Source organism: Strongylocentrotus purpuratus, unplaced genomic scaffold (assembly GCF_000002235.5).
Source record: "Strongylocentrotus purpuratus isolate Spur 01 unplaced genomic scaffold, Spur_5.0 spur5_scaffold_15, whole genome shotgun sequence".
In the NCBI taxonomy this organism is placed as follows: Eukaryota; Metazoa; Echinodermata; class Echinoidea; order Camarodonta; family Strongylocentrotidae; genus Strongylocentrotus; species Strongylocentrotus purpuratus.
Window position 1 is genome coordinate 6,431,398 of NW_022145600.1, and position 14,463 is coordinate 6,445,860.

General features: G+C 39.7%; 1 protein-coding gene across 2 annotated transcripts; it reads left to right on the forward strand.

Moving 5' to 3' along the window:
• The first annotated feature begins 621 nt into the window (after positions 1-621).
• On the forward strand, positions 622-13,954 carry LOC105441033 (insulin-like growth factor-binding protein-related protein 1). Of its 2 annotated transcripts, XR_971893.2 has the most exons (3): positions 622-892; positions 1,765-2,301; positions 13,426-13,516. XR_971893.2 is itself a non-coding variant. In XM_011671750.2 (2 exons), the coding sequence occupies exons 1-2, from the start codon at positions 11,546-11,548 to the stop codon at positions 13,755-13,757; spliced, it is 960 nt and encodes a 319-aa protein (XP_011670052.2). In that variant the 5' UTR covers positions 10,672-11,545; the 3' UTR covers positions 13,758-13,954. The 2 variants fall into 2 exon arrangements, 1 of the variants encoding a protein (XP_011670052.2); XM_011671750.2 differs by lacking the exons at positions 622-892; positions 1,765-2,301 and adding an exon at positions 10,672-12,173 and having other exon boundaries at positions 13,426-13,954.
• Positions 13,955-14,463: the final 509 nt, after the last annotated feature.

Sequence of the window (14,463 nt, forward strand, 5' to 3'; positions counted from 1 at the left end):
CGTTGAAGAATTTTATGAAGTGTTTGTGTCTCAGACATATCGTGATGATCATTGTACTGTTTCTAAATCTACTCCTAATAGGCATCATAGGGAGTGAGAGATAGAGAGAGAGAGGGGGGGGGTAAGTCGGGAGAGAGACGGAAGAGAGAACAAAAATGAGAGAGGGTGGCATAGAAAAAAGGGATAAAGGGGCGACAAAGCAGAGAAGGGGTTATACAAAAGGGGAGAAGAGCGAACGAGGAGTGGTATGAAGGGAAAGAGAGAAGAGGCAGAAATAGAGAGACAGAGAGAGAGAGAGACAGAGAAAGAGAGAGAGACAAAGAGAGAGACAGAGAAGGAGGTAAAGATAGAGATAGATATATATTATATATATATATATAGAGAGAGAGAGAGAGAGAGAGAGAGAGAGAGAGGGGTGGGCAAGATTTTCACCGGGGTGTATACAAATGAAAACAGCTTCAGAGTGCTATGGAATATAACTACTCTGTTTATGTCAAACACCATTCAGGCTAACCCACATGGCAATTTTACAGAGCGTTCGAGCGTTCATCATCATCCCCTCTTTCAATGGGCTCTCATGGCTGGGCGCCCCTGAATAAAAGCCCCTATGCTCTTATGTCCTCTAGACCAGTAAAATGCCATCTGGATCGATAAACTTTTCAAACATGATTCCAATCAGAGTTGGTTGTTTGCAGGTTACTATGTCTGTTTTACAAGCCATTGCGTAACTTCTGGATCGCGATCTAAATCTAAATCGAGATTTTCAGTTATTACCGTCATATTTACCCAACGGATATTTTCATCTACGGTATCTTTGAGTGTCCATCAAATATCATTGGTGTTCCTACCGGACCAGCATTGAAGTCGGATTCCGCTGGATGTTTTGGAGATTGTAAGTTTTCATTTAAATAGCTAAATGTTATTGTAAGCTTTCCCAAACATCTGAACATTCTCCGTTATAATGACACGGAAACTGATAATCAAAAGTACGTTTGAAACATCTAAAAAGCCTTATTATCAGAGGAGCTGTACATCGTTTAGCTTGAGTTGACTAGAATTCGTTTCATTTCGCATCGCTATGTGTGCGCGTGCGGTTGCTACGGATCTAACGCCTGTAAAATACACTATTCGTGAAACTGAACTATAGATGCGTATAAATAAGGACAAATATATACAATATGAATACTATTGTAGGTCTCTCCATGCTAGCTTTGAGAAACTTGTTGTACCAAAGAAATGGTTGTACGATGTACTATTATAGGCCAAATATTTAAACATTTTGAGAGTCTACTCTGTGTTACATATTAAATACACTCCTTAACACGGCTTTATCAGCTGTGTGAAGTAGATCGCGTGGGGTTAAATTGGGGGATTACATAAGGATTACCACGAAAGTCATTAAAAAGGAACCTTACAGTATTTCTTCGTGTTTTTTGTGGCGCTCTTGTTAGAAGAATGATTTCAAAAGGGAAGCTTTGTGCCATCATCTGACGAGATATACGTTTTAGTTTTAGTCGATTTTCATTTTAGATGTTTCAGTTTTCACATTTACTCAATATGATCAAACACTATCCGGATAATGCATGATTGAGTTGTACGCATACCTTTAGAGAGCATCTCTTATTATTCTTGTGGAGTAATTTTTTTACACAGCTGGTTTGTAAAGAAGTTGAGTTTTGGAGATAATCTGATTATTACATTGCCAATGAAAATGAAGAACATATCTTGAACATTCAGTTTTGCCTTTTTCATTGCACTATATAGATATACACTCTACTACGTGACACCAACGCCAGTGCCCTATGACCTCGAAGGTCGCTTGAAGAACTCGCAAGCTTCAGTAGGGTAAACCCTACCGAAGCGTACCCTAGATGGTTGAACGAAATGTTCCAGAACTACGTAGAGATCAACATCACAATGGAGTTCTGAAAAAGGGTGATATAAAAACGCTAAGACTATGTACAACGTTTTTGTGAAACAATACAGTCATGATTTAATATTTGGATAAAGACGAGGAAGAGTTATCTAGAGGTCACTTGAATAATCTCGGATCTGTGACTGGTAGACTCTACTCTTGATATACGTTCCAGAACTATAGGTAGATATACGAACAAACGTAGTCCTGATGAGTGCCATTAAAACGCCGTTGCATATCTGTAACATGTTCCTGTATGAATAATTGATATGCGGATCGAGATGATGGAGAGTTACCTGGAGCTGAGGTGACACAGGAGGGAGTACCAACATGGCGGCCGAAATTGCTGTGGACCCTGCCATGATACAACACATGCTCAAAGTGGCGTAAGTATCATATCCTGATTAATGTAATTCTGAATTTTGACAAGTCTAAGGTTGTACATGTGATCCACGATCAAACATACACATAATTATCATAGTCATGAATCCTTGATAGGGATCAGTCATCCTAATAAAGTAGAACGACAGTCGAAAGAATTAAGCCCATAAAGGAGTATTCCATCTCAACGCAGAGGGAAGGAATGACTGTGTTGAAAGAAGTAGCATGTATGTTTTTTTATGAGACTGTGATCTTGCAAGAGGTGTCCCGGTGTATAGTGGTTCAGTCACTTAACTGACTCTCAATCCAAGGGATGAGGGTTCGAATCTCAGCTCGGCACTAACTTCCCTTGGTAAGACGTTAATTTACATTTGCTACTCCCCACCCAGGTGTAAATGGATACCTGGCAATTACTGCGGTAATAATGGTAACAGAGTCCACGTGAATACTGATGTGGCTACCATGGTAAATAAACCAAATTGTTTAAATGAATGAAAAAAGGGGAAAAGTGCATAAAATATACAATTGGCGAGGGCAGACATATAGAAAAAGATAGGATAGTAGTAGAGAGATGGAGATCGACCGAGGGGAGAAGGGAGATACGCTGGCGTAAAGGTGGAGATAGAGAGGGAGAGACCGAGATACAGAGAGAAAGAGAGAGAGAGAGATAGGCTGAGAGCATCACACAGAAACTTAAAATATTACCAATTTTTTTAGAAAGCATTAAGCCTTTGACAAAACACAAAAACCGAATGCAGCTGTTGAATATATACTCCAAAAGAAAGGGAGGAGGACCGTTTTCTCATACAAAAGGCTATGACGTGAATTGGTTTAAGGTATACATAGAAGTAAGAAAATAATCAATTCGAATTGTCATTGCTCCCTTTAAACAGATCAATATACTTGTATACAATTTCAACATCACTGGGCGTTATAGAGATTCCTCTCTACTACTGTAGCTGTGCATGATTAGTGCAAGACGGTCTTGTTCGGATGCTAATAAATATTGCCAAGTAATATTTCAAATCGACTTTGAGATCTGCATAATATACGCGAAAAGCTTTTTTTCAATACAATATATATAAAGTTGTCTTTAAGATCAACATTTACGTTTCACATCAAATGCATTTGATAGAAATTTAGACCTATATGTTTTTTCTATAAATCAAGAAAGAGTGTAGAGTCACATGATGAAGTATGATACACAATGATAAATATACGACACATATGTTTGATATCTTAATCTGTTTTTATATCGTTTAAGTTGACTATACTCTATATATTTTTATACCAAGCATAAAACATCACCATGTGTTACATCTTTCTTAGTTTAGTCAATTAGTACAATGATTTCTTGATGACGAAGGTTTACTTTCGGCCGGAGGGAAATGGTGAGGCACAATTCTTTTTTATCACAGAGACCCCAATCCCACCGCTGCCACCATAATAACAGACTTTCGGTGTTACTTACTTGTACTAAATTAGTACTGTTCTGTGAGGTATAGCATAGATCTTAATTACCATAATTATTCATGAAAAAACACTTTACACTAGTATATCAGTGTAATGAAACTGTATGCCCGCGACAACCTGGAAGCTCGCCCAAGGCTACCCCCACATATCACCACGCAGTGTGTGCAAAGTGCGTTCCATCCATCGATGTTATGTGATGGTTTGTATTGGTTGTTTTGAAGCAAGGAGGATCAGAAATCAAGTGACATGTAATTCATATTAGACTCGAAATTTGTATCAATCTGTCTTCTCGTTTTTTAAGTCGTCACCATGGTTGTTTTACCAAGAGTTTAGTCCCAGGCACGCATGGCTCTCAGCAAATGACAGAAACAAAGAAAATTGTCTACGATTCTGCAGGGTACCCCAGACTTAAGCTGTAATGGTAATAAGGGTTTGTGGACATATCCAAGCAGAAAGGTAAACTCGTGTCTAAAATTTGTTCATGGCGAGTTTGAAAAAGGACTTTTGTTCGTCTATTCAGCTTTCAGTGTCGCGATTGGGAGCTAAAACAAACAACTTGCTATAGCCTATAGTGTCGAGCAGCTCGCGCTATCACGCTAAGAAAGACGAGCAATTAAATAAGCCACACTTTTTAAAGACATTGTGGTTTAAGAAACAGTACTTATGGGGGGATTATGTTAAGCGTCCATGCCCTCTCTTTTTTTAAGGCTGCCTGCCTTTTAAAGTTTTTAAAAATTGTTTTATTTATTATCTATTAATATATATTTTTTTAATAATGGAAAATCACGAAAAATATACTGCTAACATTATATCTTTCGGAAAAAATGAAAATAGCCCGGCCGGACGTCTTAAAAAATGTGCCGAAGAACCACTTTGGAGAGAAAAAAGAAAAGGGCCTCCTTTTTTCCCTTTTTTCATATTGTTTAAACAATTTGGCCTTGGCTGTGACTTCAAATGCGCTTACCGGAAAATATACCAACATTTAAATTCAGGCAAGAGAAAGATTTCGTTTAGGAATACAGATAACAGATTCTTCCCAAAGTGTATTCTTAAGACTAATGTTTAAGGCCCCAAACGCAAAGAATTATGGCAGATTGGTAATATTATTTAAGCGAAAATTTTGCCGGTGAACATTTAATTTATTTCATTTCATTGTCTTAATTGTTGTCTTAATAATTAAAACCGTTTAATTGTGTCTTAAGAGTTAAGACGGTTGACGCTTTACATTTATGAGCAAGGGTTTGTCATATGAAATAAAACACAGCGTACATGTCTCTTATTAGTTGATATCATCTCGTGCAACCAAGAAACAGCATAGGTCATCGACAATTCTGCAGATTAGAAGCTAATTTGTTAGAGGAGGAGATAGCATGAAACAAATGTGATTTTGCCAATCTACAGTATGTTCAGCTCGGATGACAATAATTATTGTCGTGTGTTGTTGTCGTTCTTTCAATAGGGACTTTTAGATTTGCACAACGACAACGTGGATTGCTACGATCGACGTCCTTTTACTGCACTGCCTTGAATGGACGTCACACGTATCAGTCCACGCAAATCTAAAAGTCCCTATTGGCGGGTCCAAGGGACGAGGACACATGCCGACCCCCTCCCCACCCCCCCCCCCCCCCCCCCACCCCCACCCCACCGCTAAAAATGAGAGGAAAGAAGGAAGAAGAGGTCTGATGGTTTTATTTATTTTTCATTTTTTAAAATGTTCTTCTGTCTTTCTTCTATTTTCTTTCTTTCTTTAGTTTATCTCTATCTCTCTCTGCCTTAAGTTTGCTTGTCCCTCCCCTTTGCCAGAGAATCCTGGATCCTGGATCCGCCACTGTTTCTGTTACAGTCTCCCGGGGAATCTTTCCTTTGTGTCTTTGACATTGAAGATGACATGGTTCATGGCCTGGGGGAGTTGGCAAATCGATATGACATAATGATGTTGACAGCGTTCCTAGTCACCCATTGTCTCCTTGTTCATTCTAATCTATGATCATGATATAGTATTATTAAGCTTGCTCCACATGAGGTACATACTGCTTTTTTGTCCAACAGTGGCGGGTCTGCGGGAGGCCGGGAGGGGGGGGGGGGGCAGGGGCACATTCCTAACCGAATGTTGAAGAAAAAAGTGATATAACGGAAGAAGAGAGAAAAGGAAATGGAGATGGGGTAAGGAACTTTAAAGGAAGACGATATAGGACCAACTTAAAATGGATCGTAAAAGAGAGAAAAGAAAGCAAAAGGTGAAAATAAACAAAAAAAGAGGTCGATAGGACACTTTCCCATGCCACCCCCTTTTTTCGTTTGCTTAGATAATTTGCATTTCGTCCACCTAGTAAGATGGGAGCCCCTTCGATGTGAGCCCGATGCGAGTATACCCTCTTTAATGCCTTGGCTCATACTACGCCACTCTCTTGTGCAATCTTCTTCAGTTACTTCCCATATTCTACATAATCGATTTCTTCTTGAAGGACTTGACACGGTGGTAAAGGAATGGTTGTTTTCTGTCTTGTAGGTGAGCTTGTCATACTTGTAACTCGGCTCATTTGAAGGGCAGACGTGCGTACATGACCGAACAAAAGTTAGGTTACCAAACAGAGTTATGGTGGTAATTTCATTGATTTAATCTCATGTTAAAGTGGTATGAGGAGGAGGTGTGGGGGGGGGGGGGGATGGGCTGTGCTTCCGGATGCTGAACAAAAAAAAAACCCGTCACGTTTGCCTTTGGATTTAAATGCATGCATCAAATAGCACTAACTTCATAAACATTGTTAATCGTGACTTTTGTGCTGTAACTGAGATGGAAAAATACAAACATGACAAGTGGCAAATGTAACTAAATACAACAATGATCAATATTCAACGTAGTTTTGAAACAATCCAACACCAAAAATACTTATTTACATCTTCCGTGTGATTATATATAGGCACTCTACAATACCTTATAATTATGACTAACAACAGTGAGCATCAAGGACTCACGTCAACAAACCACATCGCCTACACACGTCACTTTCTTTTCCATGTTTCGAACATAATGTATAGTTGGATTCACACAGAGATAAATTAGTGAGATGACAACATAGCTTCTGAATCGCGATCAGAAATTCACTTCTTTTGGCTGTATGTGAACATAAAAATGTCACTAAAAAGTGAAATCCTAATCGCGGTCAGAATCTCACTTAAAGTGCGATTTTTGTATTAATCACGATTATTTTGCCAAAAAGGGAATAAGCATGTGTACAAAGAAAGATACAGCGCTTGTCTTCCTGTGTTTAAACGGAAAAAAATTGATATTATAATCGCGATCTGAATATCACAAAATGTGCGCGTGTGAATGAGCCTAATAACCATGATCCTACAGCGCTGACCCCTAAGTTCATAGGTGTTTGAGGTTATTTACCCGTTGTCGTGGTAACGGCTAGAATCGTGCATGTGCGTCCCATCTCACTACGTCCGAGTGAATGGTACACAAGGAATAGAATGAAAATTGTGGTTTTATTGATTTTATTCTGATGCATGGGGGCTTTGGCAAACTGAATTCTTAGCTGTTAGGTGAAATTTATTTCAATCGGCCAATCAATGATTTAGATCGGATATAAAGATACTGCACTCTCGCCACTCTGTGTAGGGCTTATACCAAAAGTGACGGGGATATATAGTTGAAAAATGAAACAAAGTTGAAAGTGTTTACAGGAAAAGTAATACCATAATAGAGACCATTTGGTAAGACTGTAAACATTTATAAGAAATTTGATTTAGGCAGGTTGTCAGCCTTGTCAGGTATTGGTTGTATCAGTAAATCAAATATGTTTGCTTCGTATAATTAGAAATTTGAGCTATGAAACTTTCCTTTTTATTATCCCCAAATGGAAGACTTTTAACTATGAGCTTGTTTTTTCTTTCTTTCGAATTCTTCCAAATCATTAAACAATTGTCACAAAGAATTATATGAAATTCGGAAAGTGCACAAGGAATAACATTGGTACCATTTGTTACTAATATTCTAGACTCTAGGAGACACTTACAACCTATTGTTTAAAGCCATGATCTGCGACATTCATTACTCAACTGGACAAATATTGGAACATGTTCGTGATGTGTGTTGGGTGAATAGATCGAGTTCTGAACCGAATATTTGACTACAGCAAACAACTTTTTTTCATGATCTAACCGTGAGGGGTTGAATTGTAAGATCTGAGCCCCATAACTTAGCTCGAGCAAATAATCCTTTTCATGATATGATGATGGTTATGTTGGCGTTTAGCAGTTGGACCAATCAATTTACCTCATCGAGAGATGCTGTCTACATGAACAATGGATTATTTGAATGATCAAATTAGCACGTATCTGGTAGTACAAAGTGGGTCTAACACATCTAAGAGACAACACAAAAATACAGTGAACAAGACAAGACAAGTGGTCTTTATAGGCAGGCGGTCGTTATGCCTATAGTACATGTTTCAATGAGAATCCATTTTCAAGGGAAAGAAAAAAACTGTAGTCTTTGTAGACAGGTGGTCACTAAAGGAGGTTTGACTGTAATTGCTTTCAAAGGAAGCGCATGGTCGATGCAAGATATGATTTAATTTCGCAAAGAAAATGTACAAATTATGAATAAGTTTATTGCATTGTAACGTTACAAAAGCTGTGTGTACATCAATGTGTCATTTATGTTTTGTACGTGGTGCAATTCGCTTTATTTGTGTTTTATTTTGTTTTTAATTTCGGAAAACCCATCCAAAACTTGCCATGGGCAATGATGGAGGGGAGGGGGAAGGGGTGTAAGCAAGAATTTAATTCGCTGTCTGTAGAGAAGTGGCTTGATTAATAAGACCACCGATTAAATTATTTCTCGTCGTAGGCGTACGCCTATCAGAGTATCTTATGATCTTTTTTCATTAATATCATTATGATTTATTGAAATTTGTAAACTTTTGGGGTAAATTTTGGAATTTCAAAGTTAGCTCTATTTTGGTTGATATAATGCTTTCATAAAACGCATGTAATTGGAATACATGCAATCACCTGTACTATGTATTATCATGATTATTAGGCAAGATTGCCCAAAGTGAACCAAGTTTTCTCTTTGCACCATCGAAACCATATTTGTTATAGCGCCAGCTATCAGGACATGTCGACTAGTTCTCCTGAGATATGAGACTTTTCGTGATGGTATGAGCTTTTTGAGTTCTGTTGTAAAGTACGTTCACCTTTACCAGCTGTTCGCATCCGATAGCATTGGACCAGTTGCGTTACATGATGGAAGATAATTATGATCACATTCACGAAAGAAAATTCTGTATTATGACATCACATATCTCAATAAAATTAACAGCATACGAACTATCTCGGAACACATCCAAACCGAATTTTGCCGATGTTTTCTGAAATTCGAGTTCCTGTGCATACTGGGCGATAATGTTTAAGGCTACTGATGATTGGGGGGGGGGGGAGGGGTACTATGATCGGGAGACAAACACGTTAGGGTGGGGTCTGAAACAATTTGAGACAGCATTATTACCAGTTTAAGAATGTGCCGTGTTCCAGTGGTTTGATCACTTGGCCGGAGAAAAGAAGGTTCGAGGTTCGAGCCCCTTTCACGACAAATGTCCTTTGGCAAGACATTAATCTGTATTTGCCTCTCTCGACCCAGGTTTAGTAAGAAGATTTTTGATGTTGCTAGGATTGATTATTGTAATGTACTATGCATCACACCAGCAAGAGCTATAGAAACAGGATACTCATTTGAGACGCATAGAAAGGTTGTATATTGCGCTTTATTAAAGATGAAGCGAATCCTAATCAAATGATTGGTTGAGAGCATACATGTAACCAGGCATTTATTTTACCTAACACGTAATTTTACTAATGACCGGTCATTAGTAAAATCATGTTATAAAACATAATTTTATTTTTTTTTAAATATAAAAAGAACATCATCTTACAAAACAAATAATACACATCATTTTGTTCGGGCATTAGTACAAATTTTGTTCTAATCGTCATTAGAAGACAATTCCCTTTCCCAGACAGGAGTCAGGTATGTCTGTATACATTCTACATATTGAGATATGTTTTCTGCTGCGCTGCTATAGTTTTCGACTGCAAAAAAATATGCCGCCCATGCAAAAGTGAGTTCTCCTCAGGTGTACAAAGTACACGAAGCATGCGGAGAGCCAGCGGGGCACCTTACCTGACGCCCCAGATATACGATAACCTTTGTGATGGTAAATCGAGGTCTTCGTGCCCGCCCCCTTGCGGGATACCAAATAATTTAGGGATAACATTGATGTTACCGCTCTAGGGCTCTTTATTTCACCTGGGTAATGTCATGCATGTCTGCTTCTTCATCTCGAGTCTCTTAGCATTTTTCCTGCTTTCTTGCACCCCCACCTATTTTGTCATCTCTCTCTCTCTCTCTCTCTCTCTTTCTCTCTGTCTCACTCTCATTCCCTCTGAGAGTTTAAATCTCTTTCATGTCACTTATCGTGTCTCCGTCTATCTTGCCATTTCGTTCTCCCCCCCCCCTCTCTCTCTCTCTCTCTCTCTCTCTCTCTTCTATTTCCAATCGTCTTTCGGCACGAGTCTATCTCGCCTTTTCTCCACCTGTCTCCCATCTCTCTTACTACCCACCTTCCCCTCTCTTACTATGACTATTTGTTTCCTCTTTTTATCCCTCTCTTGTTTCTCGTCACTTTCTACCCAGCTGTGGTCCAAATTGCTTTTAAAACATAATTTTGCCAAATATCTGCAACTATTAAAAAAGGACCACTTTATTCACCTGCTCTGTTTTCGTGGAAATGTTAAAATAACATTCAACCCAACGTATAGTATAAATAGAAGACAGCCCCGTCCGGTCTCTCTGTACCCCATCCCCTTCTCCCTCTCCCCCTCTCTCTCTCTCTCTCTCTCTCTCTCTCTGTCTCCCCATCTCTATACGGACCTACCAGGATGCCTGGCAACCCCCGATGGGTGCAATCATGAGCCCATCTGTACCCTCCTTTTCACTCTTGAGCGGAACCAGGCGAGAATTAACATCTCGGTGACACCTTCCGCCGGTAGCCCGCCGAGTTCAATGCCCTTTGAACGACAAGCTCATCTTCGCGTGGTAAAGAAATGAGATGAGCTTTATTCGCAAACGAGAGGGAGACTTCTTGGGAGGCAAACGATGCAGTAGAAAATGCTGCATGATTTGAACATTTTTAGTCATATTAACTGGTAAGCAAACCTGTGAGAACAACAGCAACTTTAAATCTTTCATTTGGCATTGGCCGAAAAACAGTTGAAGATTGTAACAGCATCTTGAAAGCCGCCATTGCTGGGTTAAGGAAACCGTTGACGAACATCTTGGAGGAGAGATACTCTTGTTGGAAAACGAAGGATAATTTGAGGTTACTGGATTACTATTTATCGTTATACCAGCTGCATCAAACTTCTCTTGGGCATCAACGTCATAATCTTCTTTGTTTTGTTTTTGTTTTGGTCGGTGAAGACGTTTGTAAAATCAACTGCTTGGTCTAACCAAAACATTTTTCGGGTGACGAATCGTGAATGATGTGCGATATTTGATAATGACTGTCCCTGTGTGAAACTTAGCAAGATGTAAAAGAAAATGGAAATTGATCATTCGTTTAAAGTCTCTCGAGAGATCTTTGGAAATGATGGACAAAAAGTGTTATAACCTGTTAGGATAGCAAACGGAAAAAACTTGTCTAGGATCCGGCATTGAAAATAATACAGCTGCTGTCCACTGCAATTAGAAACCAGAAGACAGACATGGATTTCAACATTATCTTGTGTGCAATTTTAGCAATTCGACTTTCATTCACAATCGCCCATGGGTCACCGAGTTTTAAACCCGACAAAGATTGCGAAAAGTATGTCAGTCACCATCGAGATAGAGTCGGTAATAATACTAAATGTAACTGCAAATGTCGCCGATGTCCCGACATCGTCGATCGCTGTCCATACGGGACGATACAAGACACCCGCGACCCATGCCGATGTTGCGACGTTTGCGCCAACGGCCTCGGCGAGTACTGCGATCCCGACAACGGCACGTTCTCCGAATACGAAGCGTTCTTTTCGAAGTTGGCGACGAGAACGGGTTCGGACGTCGAACCGATGTCGTTCCGATGGGACCCGACGAAGTACCACTTCGGCAGCTGCTGGGGTGACATGCACTGTCGCCCCGTCAAGGACTTGCCTTGGAGGTCGTCTGATATTCGCTCGATGGCGGTGCATGCGTACCTGAGGTCGGTCGAGACCGTCTGCGTGTGCAAGAACGATGAGATGGTGTGCGGATCAGACGGTGTCACCTACGACAACAGGTGCCTGATGAAGAAAGCCGAGAAGGATTCGAAGATGGTGATTAAGGAAGTTGCACCTGGAATGTGCAAGGGAGGTTAGTATATACCACCCTTTTTCATTCACTATTCAAAGTGTCAAAATAATTAGAAAACAATTACATGCTCTATCATCTTATCGTCATATTCAATTACAGAAATATTATATGAGGTTTGAATTTTCTCAGAAGACTTAATTTTCACATTTTAGACATTTATACATGCACTTAAGAAAAGTCTGTCCATAAGAAACAAAAGTAGATTTAATCACAAAATGTAAGAATCAGTAGACACGAGACATGATTTGTTTGAACAATCTGAGAGAGCGTTTCTCAAATTTTTCAAAATGCCCATAATCCCGCCGATATTGACATTTTCATGTCTTGGGGCTATGGCTGCTGAAGATACGATGTAAACCATGCTTTTCTGACTGCGAGGCGTGTTGTTTCTCACATTTTTGTTTGGATTTCCAATCAATTTGCAGGAAAACATCCTAAAATAATCATTTTCAAACCCATCATTTGATGAAAGGTATATAACATCCATGGTGAATCTCGCTGCTATCTGTCAAATTCTCATTTCTGAGGTATAGGCAATGACAAACGCACCGTGAAACTCTGCGGGGAACACCGGGATGGGGGGGGGGAGTTGGCGGCAACAATTTCTGAGCACGAATAAAAGTAGTTCCCAAACATAAATTTCGACCTCTGTTTGTGTTGTACTAGATATTATACCCAGCAATATTTGTTTATCTGTTCTCTACATGCTGTCGTCAGTATTGACTTAGGGAATACTCAAATTTCATTGCTATCTTGGTTTTAAATTTTGAGATATGTCGGTCGGTTATCAAAACATTACAGACCGGCTGGAACATGTAAAATCAGTGACGTATCGACAGGAGGAGGGGGAGCGGGGCAGGGTGGAATGTACCCCCAAAAACAAATGGCCCCCAAAAGAGGAAAACTGTTTTGTGTAAAGGAGGGGAAGTGGAAAGAAAAGGGAATGGGAAAGGAGAAAATGGCAACAAAGAAGATTATCAATCAAATAGTACTCCTCCCCTCATCCAACTCCTAATCGTATGGTTAACCTTCACAATTCGCAATTTCTTCTCTATGCTTTTAATGTCTAAACCCTTGCTATGATTATAGTCTCCTATGTGAAATGTGGGAATTTTTCAGATAAATCGTTTAAAATACAGCCCAATAGACATACCTTATGTTTACTTATTTACAATTATAAAAATTATGATTGTATTTGTAAAATCTTTGTCTAATCCTCTTTTTCTTCTCCTCAATGACGATTCTTCCTCAGCTCCTATATTAATGATGTCGCCCTCTGATGTCGTACTACGCTCAGGCGATCGCGCTCTTCTCCACTGTCAGTTCGCCTCCCAGCCCGTGCCGAAGGTCGATTGGCGACGAAAAGGGAGCCTCCTCCAATCGTCCACCCACCCCGTCATCCCCGGCGACGACGTCCGTTTCGTCGTTCATGAGCACGGCGGACCGGAGAAGTTCATGGTGACCACGTGGCTCGATATCGTCGACGTAAGCCTGGACGATGCCGCCATGTACGAATGTAGGGGAAGCAATATGTATGGGACGGCAACGGGAACGGCATCTATATTCGTTAAAGATGGAGTATGATGACGAGGTCGAACTCTATAGTGATGTCGAGAAAACTAGATCTTTTGCACTCGAATTCGTTTTCGAGTGCTTTTTATACTAACACATGAACTCACTGGAGAATTACCAAGCAACTCCTTTTCACTGTATATATAAATGTAATGCCATGAAATTTATGTAGGTGTACTTACATTTAGTCACGAATACTGTCTTAAAGGTACTATGTCCCTTTTGCAGCCAACCTCAAATGCTGTAGAACTTTGCAGGAATTATGAATATGTCATGTATGTCCTATCTGTGAAATTTAAACGTTAGCAGTATCCTCATATTCAAATAATGCAAGGAAAACCGTTTACTTGCTAGACTTCACTGTCAGACACTATTGAGTGACTGACTGGCCTTTTTTCTTCTTTGGTAATAACATACATGAAAAGAGTTGTAAAGGGTACATGAGCATTTGTCTACATCAATAACCCACTTCTTGTGATGGCCAAGATGAAACTGATTGAATCTTTGTGCAGCATAAAACGTATGACCATTCGGTACAATTGTCTGAAAATCAAGACTATTACTTTTGGGCTCTATAGCCCTAAAGTCGATTTGACAACTAATAGTCGTTATTTTCCCACTTGAAGACATTTTCAAGCCCCACCTTTTTCAGGGAAGTTCTAAATTAGTATTATCTTTCAAATGCAGTTGGAATTTAACTTTTTCATTTTTTTGGCCT

What these genes read in the sequence shown, in the direction of transcription:
- LOC105441033 (XM_011671750.2), top strand. Translation starts at nt 11,546, where the DNA reads ATGGATTTCAACATTATCTTGTGTGCAATTTTAGCAATTCGACTTTCA. An exon ending in ACCTGGAATGTGCAAGGGAG is followed by an intron (nt 12,174 to 13,425) that starts GTTAGTATATAC and finishes ATTCTTCCTCAG; the next exon opens with CTCCTATATTAATGATGTCG.